Consider the following 27,561-nt stretch of genomic DNA (forward strand, 5'->3'; position numbering starts at 1 on the left):
TGGAAAGCGGGCACTGAAAAGTCAGCGCCCACTCTCTTAATGCGCGCATGGCGCCCACAAGGGGGGCGCCATGCGCCCCCCTTGTGGGCGCGACTCCCTAATTTGCTTATAGCATGGCGCCCCCCACAAGGGGGGCGCCATGCTATAAGCAAATTAGGGAGTCGCGCTAGCAAGGAGGTGCTAGGGTCGCGACGTTAGCCCCTCCTTGCTAACATGACACCGCCGCGGCTGCTGGTTATGAAAACAGACGCCAGTAAACTGTTTATCGGCGTCCGTTTTCATTACTGGCAGACGGCCGGTTATGAAAACCGATGCAGGGTTTACCGGCGGTGGTCTGCCGAGGTTTTTTTTTTTTTTTTTTTTAAGAAGTACAGAAAAGCAGTTTTTTTTCTTCTTTTCTGTACTTCTTTTGCATGTGCTCAGCTATTAACACCTGCTTCAAGCAGGCTTTAATATCTGAGAGCTAAATGTGCATCTGAGATGCACTTTTTTTTTTTTTTTTAATGTGGAGTGAATGAGTAATAGCTTCAATCACATGCATTTGCATGTGATGAGCACTATCGCATTCACTCTGTGTCAGACGCGTGTTAAATAGGCGCTAATCCCCCTATTGCATTAGGGGGTGGATTAGTGCCTATTTAACCCGCGTCCGAATGCAGGTTATACAGTGCACTCGGCTGAGCGCACTGTATTGCATCGGCCCCTGGGTGATTATAGTTCAGTCAGCATGGCTTTACCCAAGGCAAGTCTTGCCTCACAAATCTGCTTCACTTTTTTGAAGGATTTAATAAACATGTGGATAAAGGTGAACCAGTAGATGTAGTGTACTTGGATTTTCAGAAGGCTTTTGACAAAGTTCCTCATGAGAGGCTTCTAGGAAAAGTAAAAAGTCATGGGATAGGTGGCGATGTCCTTTCGTGGATTGCAAACTGGCTAAAAGACAGGAAACAGAGAGTAGGATTAAATGGACAATTTTCTCAGTGGAAGGGCGTGGACAGTGGAGTGCCTCAGGGATCTGTATTGGGACCCTTACTTTTCAATATATTTATAAATGATCTGGAAAGAAATACGACGAGTGAGGTAATCAAATTTGCAGATGATTTGCATTTAATGCAAGAATGTCGGTATATAAAAGTTAAAAATAAATAAATAAATGACACAAAATTGTTCAGAGTAGTTAAAACACAAGCAGATTGTGATAAATTGCAGGAAGACCTTGCGAGACTAGAAAATTCAGCATCGAAATAGCAGATGAAATTTAATGTGGATAAGTGCAAGGTGATGCATATAGGGAAAAATAACCCATGCTATAGTTACACAATGTTAGGTTCCATATTAGGTGCTACTACCCAAGAAAGAGATCTAGGTGTCATAGTGGATAACACATTGAAATCGTCGGTTCAGTGTGCTGCGGCAGTCAAAAAAGCAAACAGAATGTTGGGAATTATTAGAAAGGGAATGGTGAATAAAACGGAAAATGTCATAATGCCTCTGATTCGCTCCATGGTGATACCGCATCTTGAATACTGTACAATTCTGGTCGCCGCATCTCAAAAAGATATAGTTGCGATGGAGAAGGTACGGAGAAGGGCGACCAAAATGATAAAGGGGATGGAATAGCTCCCCTATGACGAAAGGCTGAAGAGGTTAGGACTTTTCAGCTTGGAGAGGAGACGGCTGAGGGGGAATATAATAGAGGTGTTCCCTGTACGTACCCGGATCAGTCCAGACAGTGGGTTGCGTCTCCTTTCCAGGAGATGGAGACAGAGAAAAACTCGAAGGGTATCCTGTATCAGGACAGTGCTCCCCCTGCGTCCCTTCAGTATTTCTCTGTCTCCAGCAGATGAAGGTGGCAGACCCTGCGGCTCCCACTTTTCTGGCTAATCTCTTTCTCTGAGGAAAATTTTTCCTTTCCTTTAACTTTCTCTCTCTCAGGATCAAGCAAGTATTTGGTATTAAAAAAAAAAAAAAACACCCTTCTAAATTTAAAAGTAAAAGTTTTGTCAGGAGATTTTATTTCTTTCTCCATGCTCTTATGTGGTCCTAAGGGGGGTTTTACCTCTTGATCTCTCAGCCTAGGACCCTTCCCGGTGTACCTTTGCCTGGCCTGGGGTGATTACTGGTGGTCCAGTCCCTCCCCCATCAGGACCCCTGAGATGACTCATGCCTCAGGTCCACCCCTTAACAGAGAAGTTTACATTCCTCTGTTTCTTTAAAAAAAAAAAAAAAAAAGGGACGTATTCCTGCCTAACAGAATTTTTCAGTCCTTAAAGCTAGCAGCTTGGGGGAAGGAGCAAAGTGCAGGGTTACTTTCCCTGCTCCCGCTCACAGCCAGGCACAACAGAAGCTTGTCGTTTTTGCAGCGCACATATGCGTCCTTTACAGAAAGCTTTGCTGTCCCGTTGGAAGCCGGTCTCGGAGGAGTTTCAAACACCACTTCCGCTCTCCGACTCTACTATCGCCAGCTTGCAATGGTGGCTTTCACTCGCTCACCTGTTGAAGGGGATGCCCCTGGAGACACCCCAGTGGATTATTGTTACGACCAGATGCCAGTCTTTCTGGCTGGGGAGCAGTATGTCCGAATCCGTCTACCTAGGGGCAATGGTCCCCAGTCCAATCTCAGTGGCACATCAATCGTCTAGAGGCCCGAGCGGTCCGCCTGGCACTCAAGACATTCCTGCCTTTGATCTGTCGCAAGGTGGTGCGAGTTCTCTCTGACAATGCCAATACAGCAGCTTACATCAATCGCCAGGGGGCACCTGGAGTCGTCTGGTAGCCCTGGAAGCCAGCAAGCTGTTCTCCTGGGCGGAGCACCATCTGGCTTGGCTGACAGACTCCCACATTGCGGGGAAGGAGAATGTTCAAGCAGACTTACTCAGTTGTCAACACCTAGACCCCGGAGAGTGGGAGTTGTCCGAAGAGGCGATGGATCTTGTGCGCAAGTGGGGAGCCCCCCACTTAGACCTGATGGCCACTCTGAGGAATGCCAAGGCTCCCAAATTCTTCAGTCGCAGATGGGAGCACTGCTCGGAAGGGGTGGATGCCCTAGTCCTGCCCTGGCCTTGTGATGTCGTCCTCTACGTGTTCTTGCCCTGGCCTCTGGTGGGAAAGGTACTCAGAAGAATAGAACTTCACAGGGGGCCGGTCATTCTCGTAGCGCCAGAATGGCCCCGGAGACCATGGTTCGCGCATCTGGTGAACCTCGCAGTGGACGGTCCTCTTCGCCTCGGTCATCTACCAAACCTGCTCCGGCAAGGTCCCGTATTTTTCGACCAGGCGGATCGTTTTTGTCTAGCGGCCTGGCTTTTGAGCGGTGGCGACTGAGGAAAAAGGGTTATAAGGAGGAAGTTTATATCTACTCTCTGGCATGCATGTAAGACTTCTATCTCTCTCGCTTACATTTGGGTATGGAGAGTGTTTGAAAATATGTGTGCCGATTCTGGAGTACCGGCACACAAGGCCCCGGTGTCCCAAGTCCTCTCCTTTCTCCAGAATGCTCTCTCCAAAGGTCTATCTTTTAATTCCTTGTGGGTACAGGTCTCTGCTCTCGGTTCCCTCTTGGGGGCGGGTCGATTGTTACGCGGTGGCAGCCCATCCAGATGTCGTTCATTTTCTCAAAGGGGCCAAGCATTTGAACCCGCCTGTCCAGTCTACTTGTTCGTCGTGGAGCCTTAATTTGGCCCTTCGAACCCCTCCGACGGGTCACGCTTAAGGACCTGACTCTTAAGACAGTATTTCTTGTCTCTGTATGTTCGGCCAGGAGAGTATCTGAGCTCCAAGCCTTGTCTTGTAGGGAGCCCTTACTTCGCTTCTCTGATTTGGGTGTTTCCCTTAAAACCGTTCCATTCTTTTTGCCAAAGGTCGTGTCCTCTTTTCATATAAATCAGTAAGTGGAGCTCCCTGCTTTTTCTCCAGAAGACGATGCGAGCACGCCTGGTGGTGACCTAAGGCATCTTGATATAAAACAAGTTCTACTGCAATACTTACAGGTTACAATTGAGTTTCGACTCTCTGATCATCTATTTGTCCTATGGAGCGGCCTAAGTAAGGGAAACAAGGCTTCTAAAGCTACCATCGCATGATGTCTAAAAAAGGTAATTGCGTCGGCATATATCTGTCGGGGCCGGACGGTTCTGGAGGGCTTAGAAGCCCATTCTTTGCATTCACAAGCTACTTTTTGGGCGGAGAGCCAGTTGGTATCTCCGCAAGAGATATGCAGAGCAGTTACTTGGAAATCTCTTCATACCTTTGCTCGTCATTATCACCTCGATGTACAGGCGCCAGTCTTTGGTTCCTTCAGCAGAAACGTACTTCGAGCGGGACTTTCTCGGTTCCACCCTACTTAGGGAAGCTTAAGTACATCCCACTGTCTGGACTGATCCGGGTATGTACAGGGAAAGGAAAATTGGTTCTTACCTGCTACTTTTCGTTCCTGTAGTACCACAGATCAGTCCAGATGCCCGCCCTTAAGTCTGTTTTCAATTGCTCAAAGTCATGTTACCGGTTACAAGGCTATAAGGATTTACAAGGCACCGGAAGTATCTATTGTGTATATATAAGAGCAACTACACCAATTTTACAAGTTCCATTTTGGATGTTATACGGTTTTGCTTGCATGATCCTATTTCTAGTTCAGTTTTTCATGTTTCTGCTTTGAGAATGTTTATTCTGAAGGGATGCAGGGGGAGCACTGTCCTGATACATAATACCTTCAAGTTTTTCTCTGTCTCCATCTGCTGGAAAGGAGGCTCAACCCAGTGTCTGGACTGATCCTTGGTACTACAGGAACAAAAATAAGCAGTTAAGAACCAATTTTCCTTTTAAAATCATGAGAGGTCTAGAACGGGTTAATGTGAATCAGTTATTTACTCTTTCGGATAATAGAAAGTCTAGGGGGCACTCCATGAAATTAGTATGTGGCACATTTGAAACTAATCAGGGAAAGTTCTTTTTCACTCAATGCACAATTAAACTCTGGAATTTGTTGCCAGAGGATGTGGTTAGTGCAGTTAGTGTAGCTGTGTTTATAAAAGGATTGGATAAGTTCTTGGAGGAGAAGTCCATTACCTGCTATTAATTATGTTGACTTAGAAAATAGCCACAGCTATTGCTAGCAACAGTAACATGGAATAGACTTAGTTTTTGGGTACTTGCCAGGTTGTTATGGCCTGGATTGGCCACTGTTGGAAACAGGATGCTGAGCTTGATGGACCCTTGGTCTGACTCAGTATGGCATATTCTTATGTTCTTAGTCTGCAGCCTTGGATGATGATATCTTTCTTGCTTTGGATTACTTGTTTCAGTAACAGAAAAGAATGGGCTATGTGATGGGCCCAGTAAATATTTAAATATGTTGCTAATGTGGTGTACCTACTGATAGTGCATGAGTTATTTCTCTGGGGGTTTTATACTGTTTTCTAAATAAAACAGTGTGGCTGCCTTGCTAGTCTACTTGTCTACCAAATATAAGGTGTACGTTTATTAACATTTTATTTCTGCCCAGGCCTGGATTTAGGCAGAGGCAAAATAGGCAGCTGCCTAGGGCACCAATCTGTGAAGGGGCCAAAGAGGAGCTCCTCTCCATTGCTTTTGGGCTGTGTGCTGGCACCGCTTCAGAAGGGCACTGGCATGGCATTTCATCGTCCCCCCCTCCTATTCCCCAGTCTCTAGGAGGTCGGGGGTCCATTTGTCTCCTGCCCTGTTCTCCGGTCCTGCCTATGGGCACCAAAATCTGAGATGGAGCCCCATCTCTAACTAAATAGGAAACTCATCGTAAAAACTTCGGGTCAGGCGGATGGTGCATTTCTCTCGGATACAGAATGGGGAAAGTCCTTTAGATTTATATTCCATCTTTTGCAAATGGGCGGCCACTTCAAAGTGGATTACGTTCAGGTAGCTCACACTCTAAATTTGTTCCTGAGGCAATGGAGGGTGAAGTGACTTGTCCAGGATCACAAGGAATGTCAATGGGAGAAAGAGGATTCAAACCTGGGTTTCCCTGTTTCAAAGCCTGCTGCTCTAACCACTAGGCTGCACTGTCTCTTTCTTGTCCTTGCTGGGATATCTGAGCCCCTTCTGGACTAAGTGGGGATTAGCCCTCAGAGCTTCCGCTCTGTCAGACTAGTACAGTCCTGCTGATGGGGGCCTCCTTCCCTCTATCGTTAGAGGTAATACTCTGCTGCTCACTCTGAGGCTTGCTGATATTCTTCTGGGTGATAGGGGGCATGGTGTTGTGATCGAGCAAAGTGGGTGCTGTGCCAGCTCTGGCTTGCACCCCAGATGTTCCATTCTTGACGTTCTGGTGGCCAACTCCTACCCTAGATACTCTCCTGCCTTAAGGATCGTTCTGCCCTAGGGTGCCCAGTTCTAGAGTAAGGAAGTGGGAGAGTGTAATTGAGTGCTTTTGTACTAGATTTGAATGCAAGGGGATGCAGAATTGTGATGGTTTCACTATCTTGTGTATAAGTGGTATAAAGTACCAAATATCTCTAACATTACTAAGATGATGGTTTCAAGTGATATTTCATTTGAAGCTGTGTTTGCATTTTATTTGTATTTATTAATCACTTATGCCTAGGTCCTAAGCAATTTATCTAATAACATACACAATCACAAAACTCCAAACTAAAACAAAATATTATAGAACTGAAACAATCAACCATTGGCAGAGTCCTCAACTATTCTGCAAACTCAAAAGTCCAAGCACATCAGATCAAGCAAAAGCTAGTCCCAGCGAAAAGGATTTCAGGAATGTTTTAAAAGGTTTTTCTACTTTCCAACAGTCTTAAGGCTTCAGGTATTGTATTCCAAATAGAAGGCGTGGCCACAGGGAAGGTAGTGTCTCTTGTCACAGATAAATGTGCTGCATTATGAATAAAGTGGCTAGGAGTGCACTTTTAAAACCTGTGCCACAGGTCTGCGGAACAGGATGTGCTGGCAGGCTGCAGTATCTGTGCTCTTTATAAAGTGCTGGTACAGCCACTGTTTCTTGCCTGTAGGTTAAATAACCCTACACCGCAGCCTTGGACGGTTGTCCTGTGCTTGGAATAGGAGAAGCCAAGTGATGGATTTAAGTCTGTTGGGACCTGTCTCTGCTGTTCACCTGCTAACATTAAGACTCCAGGCTAGGTTCCCACCTTGCCCGCCTTTGCCTCTGGCTGTAACAGAGCAGAAAGGCGCTTGGCATTTACTTGCCTTTCCTCTGTGCAATGAGACATAAATTATGACAGAGATAAGGAGCACAGAGCCCGTGCATCAGGGAAATCTCTCTCCCTTTCTCATCGGGGTCAGGGGTAACAAAAGTAGCATGCTTTTACAAAGGGGTGCCTGCAGCAGGGGAGATGGTTAAAGGAAGCAGTGCTGTCTCTTTAAATGAGATTCCCTGCAGCTCTCCGCTCCAACCCAAATTCTTAGTATCTCAGAAGGTCCAAGTGTACTTTATTTGGATTCAAGTCCATGCTGATCCCAGAAAGTAGGTGCCAGTGGTTGTGCATGTAACTTCTTGTTTTTAAATAGGTTTTTCTTTTTCTGAGACCCTGGAACATCTGTGAGCAAATGAGTGACCTGCAGGGTGAATTCCAGCTGGCCGAGGGAGAGGCCTGACTGCATCCTTGTTGTGAGCCTGTCACCGCTGCACATAAAGTGGAACTTGCAAGCGCCCCCTGCCACAGACCCAAGTATGGACAAGGAGAGCTATACCCAGCACTTTCGGGTCCAAAACCAATTTCATGGAACTGATCCCAAACGTTTGAACAGCTCACAACATAATATGGGTAGCCAGGACTGACTTTTCTCCCAGCACCCACCCCCTCACAAATTGATAACAAGCAATGCAATCCATAACATGAACGAGACTTAGGCAAGAGTGGGATCAAACAGGCCGCAACTTTATTGTACAACAATTAGGTGCCCGAGGCAGGACTTTACATCAGCTTCCCTGCGCACCTGCCACCAAGGTGCGCAGATATTAACATTGCACTATACCCACGACCCCCGCCACTATCAGCAAGGGGTTGTGACCACCAGCTCCCGCCACCTGCATCTAGGAGCCTTCCGCAGGACAACTGCACCAAATTGTCCTGCCCCTCAACACATTGCCTCTCAATTGGCTCGGGCAACCCCGCCACCGGCACAGGATGGACCCATCCTGTGACCCCCCAACGATGCGGCCTAGATCCCTACCACAGCAAAGCTTCCAAGGCATCCTGAAATGAATTTAGGAACAAGTCCTGTCCTATAAAGGATAGATGCACCCCATCTGGGTGAAATAGCCCTTTCCCGCATTCCCATGACCATTCATGACAAATGTGACGACCCCCAAATAGTGTAAGCCAGGAACCAATTTGCCTGTTTGCTTTGGCCCAGCAGCGTTTCCAAATCTTTCTATTCATTTTAGCAGGCCTTGGAATAATGTCTGACCAACAAATTATTGTAGACGGAAGCAAGGCCATGGCAGATGTCAAGTCCTTCCATACCATAGCGATAAACTTGCGTCCAGACATCGAACCCCAATCATTACCATGCAGGTGGATAATCAGAATCTGTGGTAGCCCGAATCACACTACGCTCCTCTGCAGGCAGGGAAGCAGTTCGTCCCAGCCCATGCCTCTGCGTCCCAGTCAACGGATTGTCACGTTGTACTGTGTTAAGTCCAAATGCACCCCGTAAGGACGCTCCTGGGCATGCTTGAAAGCCCACATGATGAATGAGTGTCCCACAATCCATATTCAGCAACCCCGACTTCTAGGACTTGAAAAGAGAGAAGTGTTAATATATTGCATTGTTTATAGGTGTCCCGGGCGTATGTAACCTTTGAAGGCGCCCAATTTCCAGCGCCTGATCCGCTGAATCACACCTCCCGATAATCCGGCTTGAGTGGCTGAGGTAGCAGCATCTATTCGGAAGGAATGTGTTCCAAAATGGGATGAGTCCTAACCGAGGTACTTTAAGCACTTGCGTAGCACCGCCTCAAATTGAAATTTGGTGAGTGATCTGCCATCTGAGTGAACCAAAAATCTGGATCCCTCAGATGGGCCGCTAGGACTTAGGAGAATCCTCTGGGCCAGTGACACCGGATACCTGAGGTGAGGAAGAAGCCGAAGTCGGAGTCCAGGAGCCAAGCCGGGTCAGAAGCCAGGAGTCGGAGATCCAAACCAAAGCCAGGGATGAAGCAGAAGACGAGTTGTGGACGGAGCCGGGTCAGAAGCCAGAAGTCAGAGGTCAATACCAAAACCAAAGGGCGGAAGCAGAAGACAGGTCAGGAAGCAAGCCGGGTCGGAAAACAGAAGCAATCCAAGGTATTCGCAGCAACTAGCAAGTCAGGAAACCTGAGGAACCTCGTTGCAAGGCCCCGTCCTGATGGAGCTGCAGGGTTTAAATACCCTGCAGCGTCTGACGTCATCCGTGGCGTCCCTAGTGGATTTCCCGCGCTGGCCCCTTTAAGGCTTCAGCCCCGGGGCGCGCGCACGTGCCTAGGGGGCAGGGCAAAGTGCGTCGGGCCGGCGGCGTCTCCCTTGCACAGGGAGAACTGAGGCAGGCCGCGAATCAAGCCTGCCTTGCCTCGGGAGCGTCCGTGCGGGCCGGGACGGCCCGGAGGTAGGAGGAGGGACCGGAGCACGGCCTGGTCCCGTAACAACATATGTTTGTTAAAATGTCCCACAGTCTCAGAGTGTAATGGGTAATGGGTAATGGGATGTTTCCCCTCTACCGCTCGTGTCCCCTCTACAGCTCGTGCTCCTTCTTTTGCCCAACCCAACAAAACACAACGTATCAAAAAATGTCCGCCTGGGAAACCCCAACCATGAGCTCTCATAAAGAAGGAAAAACCCGTTAAATCACAAGCAGATTTTGATAAATTGCAGGAAGACCTTGTGAGGCTGGAAAATTGGGCATCAAAATGGCAGATGAAATTTAATGTGGACAAGTGCAAGGTGATGCATATAGGGAAAAATAACCCATGCTATAATTACACAATATTAGGTTCCATATTAGGTGCTACTACCCAAGAAAGAGATCTAGGCGTCATAATGGATAACACATTGAAATCGTTGGTTCAGTATGCTGCGGCAGTCAAAAAAGCAAACAGTATGTTGGGAATTATTAGAAAGGGAATGGTGAATAAAACGGAAAATGTCATAATGCCTCTGTGTCGCTCCATGGTGAGACCACACCTTGAATACTGTGTACAATTCTGGTCGCCGCATCTCAAAAAAGATATAATTGCGATGGAGAAGGTACAGAGAAGAGCGACCAAAATGATAAGGGGAATGGAACAGCTCCCCTATGAGGAAAGACTAAAGAGGTTAGGACTTTTCAGCTTGCAGAAGAGACGGCTGAGAGGGGATATGATAAAGATGTTTAAAATCATGAGAGGTCTAGAACGGGTAGATGTGAATTGGTTTTTTACTCTTTCGGATAATAGAAAGACTAGGGGGCACTCCATGAAGTTAGCATGTGGCACATTTAAAACTAATCGGCGAAAGTTCTTTTTCACTCAACGCACAATTAAACTCTGGCATTTGTTGCCAGAAGATGTGGTTAGTGCAGTTAGTATAGCTGTGTTTAAAAAAGGATTGGATAAGTTCTTGGAGGAGAAGTCTATTACCTGCTATTAATTAAGTTGACTTAGATAATAACCACCGCTATTACTAGCAACAGTAACATGGAATAGACAGTTTTTGGGTACTTGCCAGGTTCCTCTGGCCTGGATTGGCCACTGTTGGAAACAGGATGCTGGGCTTGATGAACCCTTGGTCTGACCCAGTATGGCATGTTTTTATGTTAGTTGTCTCGCTACTGCTGCCCTTGATGTCCCTTCCACTTTTGCCGCCTCTATGTAGCGCATTATGCCCCACTCCGAAACTGGTCCCCCACACCACCCCCATTTGGAGAAAAAGGACACCACCTTCTCAGCCCCTTTTATGTATGCAGACCACGTGGAAGGGGCTAATGAAATTTGTAGCAACCTCCAGGCTTCAGGATACCAAACTGCTAAAGGAAAGCAGGCACTGAAGCTCCCTGTGGATCCGCTTCTGGCGCAAGTTTCTGGAACGTGTCCCACTTTGAACGAGAAAGAGAATCAGCCAAAGTGTTAGAATCTCCTGGCACGTGCCATGCCCACGCAGTCACATTTACTTCCATGCAGCGAAGAATGAAGTCGGGCAGTAAATCAGATACTAAACATGTTTTTTGCTGCTCTCTTGTTGATAACCTCGACTACACCCTGGTTATTGCACCAGAAAATCACTTTTTTGTTCCTGATCTGCTCGCCCCATAGTACAACCGCTACGACGATGGGGGAAAGCTCTTGGAAGGTGATATTCCTGGTAGTGCTGCAGTGCAACCACTCCTCAGGCCACTGTGCCGCGCACCATGTTCCTTGAAAATACGCACCAAACCCTACCGATGCTGCCGCATCGGTAAACAGTTCTAACTCATAATTTGAAACAGCTTCAGACTGCCACAACAACGCTCCAGTGAAGTTGGACAGGAATCTGTTCCAGATAACCAAATCCTCGCGTATTCTCTTTGAGATGCGGATATGGTGGAAACTTTTCTTGACTCCGGACATTGCGGCTGACAGCCGCCGCAAGAAGGCTCTTCCCATTGGGATAACCCTACAAGCAGTTTAGACTACCCACTAGTGATTGGACCTGCTTTAGCATCAATTTCTTTGCGCTCTGTGCTTGCGAGATCAGTCGTTTGAGTTCATTCAATTTTTCTTCTGGTAACCGTGACTGCATGGATATGGAGTCTATTTCGATGCCCAAGAAAACCAGCCGCGTGGAGGGCCCAACTGTTTTGTTATCTGCAATGGGTATACCAAACTTACCGGCGACCTTGTGAAAGCAATGCAATAGGTCTTCACAGTCTCTCGCATGAGGACGACCCACAACTAGGAAGTCGTCTAAGTCAGTGGTCCCCAACCCTGTCCTGGGGGCCCACCAGCCAGTTGGGTTTTCAGGATATCCACAATGAATATGCATGAGAGAAAATTTGCATGCACTGCCTCCATAACATGCGGAGGCCTGCCGTGGGGTAGAAAGGTCTGGGGTGACCGGCGCATAGGCCTGGCGGCGCTGGGTACTCTCGCGTCGGCGAAGGTAGATGCGAGCCCGGAGAGCATCGGCAGGCAAAGAGGGAGCTGCCGGCGCTCCCTGGGAACCTAATCGGCTGGGTTCCAGCAGATTGGCTCCCTTCTTCCCTGTGAGCCAATTAGGGCTCCCGGCCTGCCTCCCCGAGGACTGGATTTGTCCTTGGGGATGGGGGCCAATGAGCGGGCATGCTGGTGCGGACACGCACGCGCAGTGGCCCGCTTCCCCAGCTCCTACCCACCCCCTGGGTACCGGTGCAGCGGGTGCCTGGGTACCGCTGTGGCGGGTGCCACATTAAGCCAATACTCCGTCAGGGTGCCCTTCTCTAGAAGATGTGAATGATAGTTGTGGAGCTGCCAGTGGCACTGCCTGTAGCTCGCTGCTGTGCAGAGCTTGGAGTGTTTCGCCATCTTCTTGGGACATTTGCTGGGAAATCATGAAACAGCACAGTGGATTTAGCATTGCTGCAAATCGTTCCACCTCTTCTGATGAGTTCTGCCGGTCACCAAAAACGACTCTGGGCAAACCTTTCCATCCAGTGCTGGTCTCCTCCCGGTTTTGCTGGATGGATTAAAATGAAGGAAAGATAACGCAGCTTCAAAGCCGAAGTGTTTATGCTGTAGCCAGCCTGGCGGAAACGTTATCAGTGTGTGCTTTGCTAGATAAGGACTCGGGGCTTGTTAGCTTTTGCGATATATTTAGAGAAACTGGCGACAGCGGTTTCTGTTTGGAAGTCTGATAAGAAAACCCAATGTTATCAAGAGTGCTTAAGCCACTAATGTGAAAGAAGCCAAGAAGAATGTAGATGCCACAACAGGTCTGAAATGCTCTCAGGAAGCCACGTGCCTGGCCTTTCCAATTCCCAAGGCCTTGCACTGAACTTATAAGCGTGGTAAGCAGCAGTGAAGGAGGGTGGCCGCCCGAGCGAAGCTTCTCAGGGCGCCTGATGGTGTAGAGGAGTTAAGACAGTCTCCCACGCATCTTCCAGTGGAGGCAGCCTGGCTGCCTGGTTCAGGCACTGGAAAATACGTTGCCATTTTCTTTGCAAAGCAGCTGGACCTCTTTCCGTCATCTGGAAAGAGCGGAGCCCTCGTGCCAGAATCAGAATTTGTTTTAAAGTTTAGAAGCAGCAGTTATGGGTGCGCCCAAGCCCATTTGCAGTGGCTGCGCCCGCTGCAGAGCCTCAGAATTGATCTTGCTAATGTTTTAGTGAAGCTTTCCTAGGCTGCTAAGAATGGAGGTCTTTTGGTGGGGGGGGGGGGGGGGGGGGGGGGGGGGGCAGGCAATGGTGTCAGTTAAAAGTGGAAAAAGTCTTTCCCAAAAGCTAAAGAAGGTCAGGGTTGTCTCCTAAGAACGTAAAACACAGCTTTCAACCACCTTGAACACGGTACACTGGATCGAGGGTGCCAGGGAGACTTGACTTGCTTTGCTGAAGCCCAACTGAAACCAGCACATTTCTACCAGAGCTTTAAGGATAGGCAGCAGCCACTGGGTCAGGAGAAAGTTTCAAGGAGGCATGCTGGACAAATTGTCCTTATCTAGAGAAAAGAGCCAGCATTTCCTCCTGGAATCATCTGAAACATCAGCGTTCACTTCTTCAGCTGGTAGATGTGGCTACGGCATTTGATCTTCCATACTTGGTGGGTGGGGGACGTCATCAGTGGTGAGTTCTGAGTCAAGCCTGCAGCTGCTCCAAAGGCCTCTATCTATACAGAAATAGATGTGTATTTATATGTAGTTTATGCTCAGGCACTGTAGGTATTTCCCTGTCCGCAGAGGGGCTTACAATCTAAGGGTCTCGTTTCCTAAGCATTTTTCCCCATAGACACAGAATGGAATAAAAGCCTTAGTAAATCGGGCCCTAAATTTGTACCTGAGGCGACGGAGGGTGAAGTGACTTGCGCTGGCTTTTTGGTCAGGTCTCATCCCCATTCCTACTCATCCCTGGAAACACAAAGTACTGGCAACATTCACTAACGTTCGTATGGCATCCACCGCGCCCCCTCCTGCAGCTATGCGAGGTGCTGCTGCTGCTGCCGCCTTGTAGCACAAGCCTTCCCTGGAAACGCTCACCTAATCGCAGAAAGATGGAGCATGTACAGCGATTGCAATGCGACCCTCAGGCTGAAAGCGTGTTTTGGGGGTTCAGTTTTAAAAACAAGGTTCTTATATCAACAAGCTTTCAGAGGACAAGTGGACGTCCTTTCAGATTGGAGGATACGGAGCAGGCACCAGGCTATAAAGGTTTAGATTGGCTTGCTGTTGCAGATCTGCACTTATCTGTGTCCGTGGAAGACTAAATACTGTTGGGCCTTGTCGTCGGTCTCTTCATTACAGGCTCTGATGGACAGGTGTTGCTGGAGTAGTAAAAAGGCCTTTTCTAGAGAAAGTTCCTACACGCCTCCCACAGCTTGGAGCGGGTGCAGTTCACAGCTGCTGCTTAACCTTCGCTTTTCTGTGCTCTTGCTGTGAGGGTTTCCGCTGCTGCTGGAAAGATGGAAAGCTTGCTGCAAGACTGTTATTGCATCAGCATTGCGTGAGAGTAGCCTTCGGGCTCAGGACCTTCCAAACCACAGAAGGCAAGAGACTGGCTGCATGCAGCAAGCTGTTTATCCGCACCCACCTCTTATAATCACAGTGGTGACAGCTGGGAACCCCTTTGCTTGCCCTCTCTGGAGATCCTTGCGCTCTGTGAAGCAGCAGCTGGGGCAGATGCGTCTGTTAATAACTTGCTCTGGCAGGTCAAGGAACGCCATGTCTTACCGTCCCCTGCTGAGGAGCAGAGAAGCCACTGCTACAAAAAAATAACTGAGACAAAACCCTTCTGCTAGTATCTAGTTTAAGCTAGCTTCCCCATTGCTCATCTGCCTCTTAAATGTCTCTTTATTTTGTCTGCTGTCATCTCCCTGTTTCTTATCAGAAATAGACAAGAGCAAAGCTTGAAACAACAGGAGCTAATGAGAAATGTGAAAAGTCAACCCTCTAATCTCAGCAGATTAGACCCAGGTTAGGGAGAATTTAGACCTGTTGGGGGGAGGGGCTCTTGATCCCCCCCCCCCCCCCCCCACCTTCTAATGTATTTTGCTACTTTCACTTTTATTAAATAGAACTACAGTGACCACAATGCAATGGGATGGAAGTTCCCACCCACCCACCCAAGAAAGAGGGCATTGTATCTCTGTCTTTCGTTACCCTAACCCCCACCTGCCAGCCCCTTCCAGTGCTCTCGGTCTGGGGTGCAGAGTAGCTATCATTTTTCCTGCAGTACCAGTATGGAAAATAAAGGAGAAGCCCAGATCTGGGAAAGGTGCGGATAAAGCTGCTTTGTGTGTTTTCTTGAGAGGAAGGAGTCAGCATGCTCCTAAGAACGAAACCAAGCAAACTCTCACAGGACTCTGCTCTTCATATCCAAAAAACATTTATTAGTCATTTTTCACAAGGGAAAACCATGAGAGACAGGTACACATCTTATTAAATAAAGGATATTATTGCTTGTCGGCCATCAAGATTGTTTTAAAGAGTAGCACAGGAGTGGCTATTTTGTTAACAGCATAAGATGGTTCACACTTTTAAATACATGTTGTGCTTTACAAAGTTTTGTTACTGTTAATTAAAAAGTAGCAAAACTATACATTTTGTTTTTCAGATTTTTTTTTTACCTCAGCAAGTTCTCTTCTGCAAGATTTTAATATCAAAATGGTCATTTCTGTGATGGAGGTGAAGACATTTACTTAAACAGAAAAAAAAAATGAAAAAGTCATTTATATCTTTCAGGCGTCTCATTCCCAACATCAATAAATGCTGCACCCGTGATACTCGTCACTGAAACACATACGTGGTGTCAGTGGCACCACACCCCCCCTTCCAGCAGGCAGATGGTATGAGCTAGGCCAACGGCTTGGTTCGATTGGCACCCTGGATGAGACAGGTGGGGGGGGGATCTTATTAAGGGGACTCCTGCGGGTCAGATTTACAGCCCATGATACAGGCGTCTGCTGTCTTCATTCATAGGAGTGAGGAAGCAAAAAACATTTGCCTGCTCTTTGTCCAGTAGGAGCTGCTGTACCAGATGGTCCCACACAGGACGCAGTTGCAATGAAAGGGCGCCATAGTGACTTAAAAGGCATCTGCTCCAGCCACGTGGCCCTCTAGCTGATGGGCTGCTGTCACTCAGCTGCCCAGACAAGAGCAGGTACATTCTGGTCATAATGGAGATGGAGAGAAACCAAACAGTGAACCCCCAATGCACAATATGGAGCTTAGTAGGATTTCTACTCCAGGAGACCACAAAAGTAGGTAAGCGTGACATCTATCCCTCAACCTTGCAATCCACGGCCACTGCCATAGCACATGTCAGGTCCCTGCCTCCTTCCAAGGTTACAGTGAAATGGATGCTTAACTCTTATCTTACCAGGTAGGTAACAAGCAGGTCCTCCTGCGCAAAGACCAAGTCCAGGAGCAGGCACTTTCAATCCTGAAGAAAATCGGCTTCCTCCTGGGTGCGCCATCATGCTGATGAGTCTCAGGTAGCGACAGACACAAGAAAGTGCACTAGACCACCAACCCCGCCAGCTAAAAACATTGCTAACCAGTTAGGGCTGATGCAATCCAAAACATATCCAGCCAAGCCACTTTGCAGCTACGAATGAACAGACACCACTTTCTTTGGATGGAGTTTGCCAAACATTTAGCAGCAGAGCCCTTCGGATAAGTCCCTCTAGGTCAGCTGGATGAACATTCTGAGCATTTTATGAAAACTGACCCCAAACAGAGCAAAAAGAACAATCTGCTTATAAGCCTTGAGGTTGTTTGCTTTGATTCTTGCTCTATGGAAAATGAAAAGAAAAAAAAAATCCAACATCCTGACTGTGAGGTTAACACAAGAGTAAGCCAGGTCTTGCTCATGGGCAACACTACATTGCTTCCAAAGCAAAACCCATGGTGGCACCACCATAATGCTTGGCTGTTAGACAATCACCACTATCTTTCTTTTTTAAAGCAACAAAATTATTACAGTGCGAACCCGTGCACCATCTACTGGCAACGCTGAAGCCACGCATGCCTACAGCTCTGCCTTTTCGTTCACTCATGCTTCTCCAGATGTCCAGCTCTATTGGATCTGGTCTCTGCTAGGAGCCTTCAATTGCACTTAACTTGAGTTTTTCCTTGTTTTAAATCTCCCCTTCTCCACGTCATTCAATTCAGTCTCCCCAGGACTTCGTCTGGCACCCTGCCATCACAGGCCCTGAATCCTGGCAGTAGGTGTTGCCACTGAGCGATCACAGACTCCCCCCTCAGGTGCTCTGAGCACTGCATTCCCAGCCCTGGCTGGTTCAGGGAGAAGACCACCCAGGCTGGAGGTGGAACCCAGATGTTCTGCGTGGCCACACCATACTGCCACCGACCAGGTCATTGTTTTTACACTTCAAACTGGAGGGGAAAAAAAAAGTCCAGACATTCGATAGTTTCTATGCTTGTTCAGTATAAATCCTGTGATTGCCTCCGCTCTTTAGAAAGAAAGAAAGAAAAAAACAAACCACACCTCTGGAGATTTTCTCTCTGTCCTTGTGGTTGCCTCATTAGGTTGAAAGAAGGAACTTCACAGAGCCTAGAGCGCAGTATTATTTACCAGCTCTCGTGTAACAATCCAGTGAAAGGCCCGAAAAAAAACCCCGCAGCACCAAACACTGCATGAATCCAGCGACATAGCGCCAAAAATGATGATTCCTCTTTGACCCAAATAAAGTCCTTGGATCAGTACTCCTGCTTACCCTGTCTCTATTCTTCTCCAAACACGGACAGCTGCTGGATCTTCCTTTCTGTGCTGTTAAACCCTTGCTTGGGTGATGAGGCAGAACTGAAGTTGCTCTCCCAAAAACAAATAATTGTGCGAAACCTTTACCTTTGTGGTTTTGAAAAATACCAGGGCTATGAAAAACACTTTTGAGTTTGTTTCTGTAACAGCATGGTCCCTGATCCGTTACCAAGGTCAATACAAAAACACTTTAAATGACAAGTTACACTGCTTTAATAGCAGCGGCAGCCCCAGTTAGCACATTTTATTCCCAGTACATCAAACATTCATTCAAATTAGTGATCCACAGGTGCTGGTCCCATTCATCCTGGCCCAAGCATTATCTGACCTTCTTGGCTTGGGCACTGGAGTACAGACGCATAGCCTTTCGGCAAATCAGGCAGAACCAGTAGATCTGTGGCGCCATGATGGAGGCATTGGCAACGTTGCAGTGCAGGGGGATATGGAAAGGCACTTTGTACAGAGGGATCCCATACTGTCGCCCGTAGGCATGGTACATGAACGGGAACAGGAGGACGCGGCAGAGGAAGAACGTGAGCAGAACGAAGCCCCCGTTCACCTTGTGCAGGAGCGTGTTCTGCTGCTTTAGCTGTGAAATGAAACAGGAAGACGTGAGAGAGCCATATAGATTGGGAGGTGAATATCCCTTTTATGTAAAACGAAATGCAGTGCTGTGGAATTGCAGACGCATAAAAAAACCATACAGAGTAAAGCCAAGGCTGGAAAAAAAAAATACCCCAGCTATTGTATTCTAGTATTATAATCCCGTCTCAAGAGAGTAATAAGTCAACAAGGGCGGATTGGCCTATCGGGTGATCGGGCATCCCCCAGTTGGCCGGTCGCTCTAGTCACGTGGTCTGCCGAGCACGGCTGTGACAGAGCCCCGCTCGGCCGATCACGTGGTATCTCCTGGGCGGCGAATCCCCAGGCCGGTCGTCATGGGGAATCCGCCCCTGTAAGTCAATGCCAGCTTCTGCAATAAAAAAACTTTGCATTGATTTCTATCACCATTTTCTTAGCTTTCATGAATAGTTTCTTAGAAAAAGAGTGTTTTAATCCTCAACATGATCATCTCAAAATTTTAACAACAAGGCATTAACCAAACACTTAATTTAGATTTCATGTATTTATCACCCCTCTGTGTGGACAGACTGCCCAATAATTTTTACTACAAGGCAAGGCTAGAAAGACTATTTTTACTATCTCTTGCAATCTTTATAAATAAAGTTTATAGTGACACACCTAGCTTCCTACAATGCCTCTGATGCACTGTTAAGCTTTCAGATTTTATCATCTTGCAGCTGGGTGTTAACGCTATGAATGAGGAACAATTTAAATAAATAAGTCAATGAACAGGCCAATCCTATGTGCTTTTCTATGCCACCCAGGAAAGTTTGATGTCCAAACCAAGCTCCCCGCTCTGACCAGGGCTGGAAATACCAGTTATGCCCCTGGGAGAAAGTCTCAGAAACCATGGTCGACACCTACTTGGCCAGGAGCACATTTGTACAGGGCATCACATATGCAGCCAACACTGCTTCTCCTTGAAACGCCTCCGGCCCGTTCCAGACTTATACGGCTAGAATTTAGCCATGTACGGCTTTTAATATATCACCAGTTAGCCATTTTGACGGATAACGTTTGATAAATGGACCTCATGGTGCCTTGTCACTTGCCTAAATCAACACAAACCTGTCAAGTTTATCAAACTCAACAACAAATGTGCCGATCTTAAAACAATGAAGGTGCTACATTCAAACCTCTAGCAGTGGCAATTGTGCCCAGAGAGATATTTTATATGTGCCGTAAAATCAGAAACTCCAAACTTTTCCCATTGCTAAAGTCGCTCGTTGCAGAGGACACACAGCAATGCCATTGGGCGAGCGAGAGCAGTAAACCCTGATTTAGTAGGGCTGAATTTCAGAAGCTTGCCTTCTCTTTATTTACACTGCCCAAGCCCAAACACAGGCCCCAATATAATAAGGTGCGCTCCCAAGTCAATAGGGAGTTTCCTGCACACAGGAATGAGTAAAACATGTTAATCAAGGCATTAGCTACTGCTCCCAGTGCAGAGAGGTGCGGAGGCTTAACTCAGGTTTTCTTAACGTGTAACGTTAACTGCTGCTCAGAGGTGGACATGGTGCAGCAGGGCTCCTGTACTCAGGATTTGGGCATATTTTATGTGAAGGGAGCATGCCTTCTACACACATTTTCGGGTTAACACACTAAACGGAGGGGGAAAAAAAAAAATCAGTTCCCATTTGCTCATACATACCTGGATCAGAACTTTGCCCAGCGACACGAATGGCGTACTCAATTCTGCTACGAAGAGACAGCCAACGAAGAAATCCCCAAGATCTCGGCGAAAGAACTGTAGAAGAAAAAATGAGTACATGGACCCTTAAAGGAATCAACACAGCTCCTCTACCAGAAATGGGACGGCTAATGGGGGTAAACTGAAATCAGAAATTAGAGGAGCCTCCCTAAGCCTACAAGTCAGAGAGGAACTCTGTCTGTGAGAATATTGAAAACTAGATTAAATACTCAACTTCTTTACCTTTATTTTTGAAATTAAAAAAAAAAAACCCTGAATGCAGCATCAGAAGACATGCGCAAAGATTTAATCTACTGTCTCCAGCTACACAATGGGCCCCAAGCAGTATCAGATTGCAGCGCTATTGCTCAAATCATTTTACCAGTTCGGTTATCTAATGTTTCTCAACTGCATTTAATAATTTTATGCAAAACATTTTTTTCAAGAAAATCAGCATCTTCCCAAGAAACTTTTTACTTATCTTACTTGCACTGCAGTTCATCTATGAACTTTCTCCTATAGTGCTCATAGCTTGAGAGCCCCATGCAGTACTTATAAAAAACTCATGCACCCCCCAACAACGGCCACTGTTTCAGCGACCTCCTGTCACCTGTTTCAAGAGTTACATCGTCTCCAACAGATGTTAGCCCAGTCTCAATATGGCGCAAACACTCAAACAAGGATTATTTCTTCTGATACTGCGTTCAGTCTTTTTTTTTTCAAAAATAAAAGTTGAGTATTTAATCTAGTTTTATTTATTTATTTTTAACAGGGATATAGTTCCTCTCTAATTTTTTTTTTACTGCTAATTTGGGGGGGGGGGGGGGGGATGCCATGTTAGTATGTCGGCTACAGTAAATAGTGGCAGAAGAGCAGCTATGCCATGCGCTTCTACTAGGAATAAAACGGCAAGCCCTGGGAATGGCGGTTCCCTGACGCCTGGCACCCCCATTCATCCTGAGAGGAGAAGAACGGGTTACAGGAGGACGGACTCATGACAGGATATGTTCAGAGTGCACAGAAATCCTGAAATGTGCACCCTGGAGCCTTGTTACTGCACATAAAATTATCCTGCAATCAAAGAAAACCATACCAGGGTTTTAGTTAAATTTCAAAATGCAGATGGCCTAGAGCACATCATACTGTCTGACAGATCGCAGCATTTTTTCTTTAGTTATTTTATAAATATGTGTGTATGTACACACCTCTTACACTAATTTATCAAAGCATTTTAGATACCCAAACCAACTAATTATCATCATCAATTAATTATAGCAGGAACATATTTTGCCTTCTTGGTGGGATTTGAACTGGAATCCTCCAGGTTTACAGAGACTTTTCAGGTTACTCCTTTGCCCAGGAGAGCTTTAGAGGGACCAGGCCTGCCTGCAGAGCAGTGCTTCTCAACCCAGTTCTCAGGGCATACCTAGCCTGTCAGGTTTTCAGGATCTCCATAATGAATATGAATGAGATAGATTTGCAATCAATGAATGCAGCTCTCTCTCATTCATATTCATTATGGAGCTCCTGAGAACTTGACAGGTTGGATGTGCCCAGAGGCCTGGGGTAAGAAGCACTGCCTATAGCTCTACTTCTACTATACCACTGGCTGGTCAGAGTTTTCCCAAGACCATTTTGGTCTTTGACTGTTCTAATTATCTCCTCAAAACAGGAAACTCCCTAATAAAAACAAAGCCCTGATAAAAAATCAAATGTTATTACCAAAAACAGAAATGCACACAGTAAAGGAGGAAGGGTTGACAAACATCTTTTTCCTAAACATTAGTCCAGAACTACAGAGTTGCCCTTTCATCAACTGTATTCAAAACGAATGGGCAACGAAACATGGGTTTACCAGGCCGATGGGTATGAGGATGGTCAGTATCGCCATGTGATGCACAAACATCAAGAAATCCTTCTGCATGAAGCTCTTCACCACTCTCACAAACTGCCTCTTTCCGTCCATGTTCTCCTTCTCCAAGCTCTTGTACCAGTGGCAGAGATACATGATGTAGGTGTCATAAATCATGTACGGAATTACAAACCACTGATAAGCCGTGGCCAGCCAGTGCCTAGGAGGATGACAATGAACAAGAAATATTGTCTGATTTAGTCTGGCGGTCAGTGGATGAAGAAATACGCAATAAGCAGCCTAATGTCCAACAATAGAAAATTTATTATGTAGAATCAGAATATGCAATAGGCCCGACTCCAGCCGAGTTTCGCCCTCTTTCAATAGGGCTGCATCAGGGGCTAAAAACATACAATAAATGACATTAAATAATATAAAAATAAATTGTTAAAAACTGATAAAAACAAAATACACAGACATTCAGAATGAACATATAAAATGAATATATAAAAATATATATGTTCATTCTGAATGTCTGTGTATTTTATGTTTTTATCAGTTTTTAACAATTTATTTTTATATTATTTAATGTCATTTATTGTATGTTTTTAGCTGCTTATTGCGTATTTCTGCTTCCACGGCTTTATTAAGCAGCCTTCCTTGCTGTTTGGTCAGTGGATGAGACAGAACAGCATTCGGTATTCAAGCACTGAAAAGATACAGCAACTTCCACTTCAGAGGTGGCTGCAACACCATGGCCAGTATGCTGGGATCCTACTTGGCTGGAAGATGCTGTCTTGCTATTCTCTGAGATTTAAACAACATTACTGGGAACAGGCTCAAATCAGACCAAAAGTACTACTGTCTCAATCCCGTGTTTTCCTCTCAAGAAATAATAATAATAATAAACAAACAAAACAAAAACAAAAAAACTTCCTCAAGAGAGGGCCAGAGAGAATAAAGCCTGGGATTCAAACAGGGGGCATAAAAGAGGAATCCTTTGAGATTTCAAGAAGTGGGGGGGGGGGGGGGGGGGGGGGGGGAGGGTTTTCCTAGGAATGAAAACCAAATTCAGGAGCAAAGAAAGGGGGATGGGATGTGCTGTCAGGGGGGGGGGGGGGGTTAAGAACAGAAGCAAGCAAGCCTGGGGTTCAACGCTGCCACTCTGGTCCCAAGATTTGGTGATGCTAAAGAAATATCTGCAGTTTGCAGTCACTCTGGTCATAAGTTCAAGAACAAGCAGCATTTGTTTTATACACATTTCTATTTACTGAATTTATAACCTGCCTTTCTGAAACTTGTTTACAGTGGGGAGCAACAAAATAAATACATAATACATATAGACTGAAAACTGGGCAATTCCTGGGCTGTCAGGAGCCCAAAATCTATGGCTATATCTGGTTGAAGACAATTCAACTTGGATAATAAAGTCAGCAAAGACCAAATGCCCCTTATTCCCTCCTCCCGGGCGTGTACAGCATTAAGATACAGCAACTTTGGGCATGGCCTGCCCCCAAGACTCTCGGCAGGTCTTCGAGAACTCCCAGTGTGGATCCTCATCTCTTTTCACCAGATCAGTAGGGATGTGACTCGTGTGCCCGATCGTCTTAATGATCGGGTTCGGCTAGAGGGAGAAAAAAAAATCTTTACAGATGTCGGCGGCCAGCCAGTGCTCCTACCATGTGACAGGGGCCGGCCAATGGCACGGATACCCTGTCACATGGTAAGGGCAAAGGGCCATCGGCGCCATCTTTATGAGTGGCAGCCGACGGTCCGAGAACGGGAGATCGCTCCCGGGACCACCACTGGACCACCAGGTAATTTTAAAATGTTTTGGGGGGCTCGGGAGGGTGTGGGGAAGCTAAGGGGTCATTTTTAAAGGGTCGGGTGGGGTTTTTTTTGTTTTTTTTTTTTAATCGGGTCATCGCTGCCATTTTTGAGTGGAAGCCAAAATGGCGCCGATGGCCCGAGAGCGGGAGCTCGGTCTCCGCGCCTCCACTGGACCACCAGGTACTCGTAAAAAGTTTTGGGAGGGGTTCGGGAGGGTGGGGGAAGGTAAGGGATTAGTTTTATAGGGTCAGGGTGGGTTTAGGGGTTGTTTTTGTGTACCGGTTTTCCCACCCTCCCCCCAAATAACTCCCGTTAGTGGACACTAACGGGAGTAATGATTTTTCACGATAAATCAGGAAAATTGCTATTGTATCGCGCACTCTTACGATTTAAAAAATATCGGACGATTTTTTAAATTGTCAAAAAACGATTCACATCCCTACAGATCAGCCATTTCTGTTCGGTGGCTGCTTCCACGGGATGCTGAGCACACACTTCTGAGCAGAATTGTAAAATCGTTAAGAGTGTTTTCTCCTGTCCTCAGGGATCACATTTTATAGAAATCAGCCCTCAGGCTTTTGCTTATATGTCAGCAAGGCCTAAACTGCTTAGTATCATGTGACCAGGAAGTCCTGGATCCTTTCCTCAGCTGTCAGTCTGTACCAGGCATGGTGCTATCTTGAGCCAGATAAATATCCTCAATAGCTGGTAAATTGTGGCACTTTTTTGTGCACTATTAAGAAAAAAGCAAAGCAGACTGAAAGAAAGCACAGGATATGCTGGATGTATCCAGAGTCCCCGATTTCCAAGACTTAAATAGCAGCAATGCTGCACTAAGCACTAGGGCAGTAACACAGCACAAGATGAACAAGCTCAAAAGGCTGGGAGCAGATATACCAACAATTATGCCCATGGATGAAAACTAAGAGATGAGACACTGTCTGTGGACGCTAAGTCCAAGTCACAGACGACAGAATTTCCCAGTTCCTTAGGTGTGGATGCACAGCTGAAACCTTTGCAATCAGCTCCCAAAATAGCCACTTGCAGGTGTATTCTACCCTACGACGAAATAAAAGGTCAACAAAAATAATGAAGGCAAGACCTTGTTATTGGACTAACGATACGTTTTTGAGCAGTTTTCGGAAACTCTGATCCCTTTGTGGATTTGGTGCATAGCAATTTACAAATGATGCTGCCAGAAAATACAACTAGATTACAGAATGCATTAAGATGGTGGGATTTGCTTTCAAAGCTGTGAAGGGACTGGGGATATCACTGGCAGGGTGACATGTCTGCAGAGAAATTAGAAAGCTGAGGGAGACGGCAGGTGGATGAGGTCTGGCAAGGAAACCAGTCCCAGTGTAATCAGTAAGAGAACAGAGACAGTATTTTCCAATCCCCTGTGGTAATTAATACTGGGGTGAGTGAATGCCCAAGTTTTTTTTCAAGAAGGTGGCTGAATTATAAATGTTTTGCAAAGATCCACAAAATGTCCTTAGTTAATGTTCACAGCCTTGACAACTGGCACTGTTGCTTCATAAGTTCTGAACTTCACATCCAACCTGATGGTTAGAATAAAAGTCTGAAAACCAGAAGACCAAGGTTCAAATGCCATTTCCAAAGACACTCTTTGTGACCTGGGATAAGCAATTTATCGCTGGATGCCCCAGATACCTACTTAAGATTATAAACTCTTGAGAGAAGGGCCATGTAATTGAATGTAATTTGCTGTACAGCTATATATAGTCTATAAATGTACATCCTATAATTATTCCAAACTAGGTATCTGGGTAAAGAGATGCACACAGCAAGACACAATAACTATGAAAGAAGCAGCATAAAGGGCAGATAATGGGTGCAAGGCCTGGCCACTTTTTACAAGTATTCAAATTAGACTAAAATTTAGGGACTTTCTTCCTGATGATGGTTAAAGAGGCACAAATAGAAAACATTCACTTTCAGGCAAGCTAACCTGCTTTACAAAACCTAAATCCTCTACTTTCTAAAGTGTACGCTTTTAGAGATCTACATTCCCTTCATTTCGCAGTAAAGAATTAATGAGGAAAAACCCCACTTACAACTTTTCTGCTATTGACCTGAATGAGATAATATAATTTTTTTCCATAAATATATAAATACATTTCTGCTATTTTGTAAATACTTTTTAGCATAATGTTTGGAAAAGTGCTTCGCTCTAAGCTCTGGTGCATTACCTGTCATTCCTCACATCTCTGCAAGAAGATACAATCAGTAGTCCAGAGACGGTAGCCAGCACAGCTTGAACAGAGGATACAAACCTAAAATGCAAAAAAAACACGAAATGCATAACGGCACCATTCAACTTTTTACTATCGGATGAAAGAATGCAGATGTGCGAGCAGGAGGGAAGATGTGGGGTGGATGCAGTAGTGAATTGTCGGAGTGGAAGCTGTACTGCAGACGAAGGGCAAAACTTCGTGAATGCGGTGAAGAATTTCAGCTGTGGGCGCTCATGCAGAAGTGCAGCCCTAGTGAGTTCATGCGACGCTGTGATAGGCAGCAACAGGGGTGGATGCAGCAGTGCAGCCCCGGTGGGTTCGTGCAGCCGTCGGAGAGATGCTGCAGCCTGGGGTGGGTGCAGCAGTACAGCCCTGGTAGATTCATGCAGCCGTGGAAGAGATGCAGAAAGTCAGCCATGGGGGGTGGAAGCAGCAGCCCTGGGACAGGCAGAAGTTCAACAGAGGGAGGGATGCAGCAGTGCAGCCTGGTGACTTCATGCAGCCGTGGGAGAGATGCAGAACTTCAGCCTGGGACGGGTGAAGCAGTGCAGCCATGGTGGGTTCATGCAGCCCTGGGGGGGATGCAGAACTTCAGCCTGGGATGGGTGCAGCCCGGGTGGATTCGTGCAGCAAGCGGCTCCGGAGCCTCCCCGAAGCACGAGCACATTACCGGGCGCTGAGGAGGGCGCAGTCCCCCTCCGTCTGGCCAGGCAGCGCCCTACGAGCACATCTCTGAGCCAGCAGGAAGAGCCCCGGGAAGAAGAGGGCTCCGAGCCCCAGGACATGCAACATCGCTCCGCCGCTCCCGCTAGCAGCAGCCGCTAGAGGCGCAGGCGCAGCCGCAGCCACGACGTCACGGCACGACGAACCCTACTGAGCAAGCGCGCCTGGCCGGGCGGGGCCGCCGCGGCTCCGGGAAGGAAGCGCTGGCACGTGTCGGAATTACGCTGGGTGGAGCCCAGCCCAGGTGCTAGGCGCACATCCTGAGTCGGGTTTCCTGGACCTGGGGAACCAGCTGCCAGCCCTTCCTCCGGCGGGATTTATGAATTGAACGGAAGCAGGTCAGGAGGAGCCTGCTTCAGTTTGCTTACGAGTCATGTGCCCGAACAGTTTCAAAGGTGTGATGTTCTGGCACCCTGCCTATGGGCGCCCAAAGCTTAAATCCGGCCCTGGAGGGAAGGCTGCGCTTACAGGTGTGGCAGACGTGATCCTATAGCTAAGACTTACCCTCCAGGTACTCTGTCTTAGCCTCTTGCATGGAGGGAAGGGAAAGACAGTTGTTATTTGATCATTAGAAATGTGGGTGGCTCCTAGGTGTGAGGATCATTTAGTAACTTGCCTGCCTAGTGTGAAGGTGGCAGACCTCACAGTCCACCTACATAAGATTTTAGAGAGTGCTG

At 46.8% G+C, this 27,561-nt stretch overlaps 1 protein-coding gene across 1 annotated transcript; it reads right to left on the reverse strand.

Annotated features, from left to right (window-relative positions):
* Positions 1-15,493: 15,493 nt before the first annotated feature.
* Positions 15,494-27,210, reverse strand: TLCD3A (TLC domain containing 3A). Its single transcript, XM_029613152.1, has 5 exons — positions 26,832-27,210; positions 26,117-26,200; positions 22,077-22,293; positions 20,183-20,278; positions 15,494-18,496 (listed from the first exon to the last, which is right to left on the reverse strand). The coding sequence occupies exons 1-5, from the start codon at positions 26,951-26,953 to the stop codon at positions 18,227-18,229; spliced, it is 789 nt and encodes a 262-aa protein (XP_029469012.1). The 5' UTR covers positions 26,954-27,210; the 3' UTR covers positions 15,494-18,226.
* Positions 27,211-27,561: the final 351 nt, after the last annotated feature.

The sequence above is a fragment of the Rhinatrema bivittatum genome, chromosome 8 (genome assembly GCF_901001135.1).
Source record: "Rhinatrema bivittatum chromosome 8, aRhiBiv1.1, whole genome shotgun sequence".
Taxonomy (NCBI): domain Eukaryota; kingdom Metazoa; phylum Chordata; class Amphibia; order Gymnophiona; family Rhinatrematidae; genus Rhinatrema; species Rhinatrema bivittatum.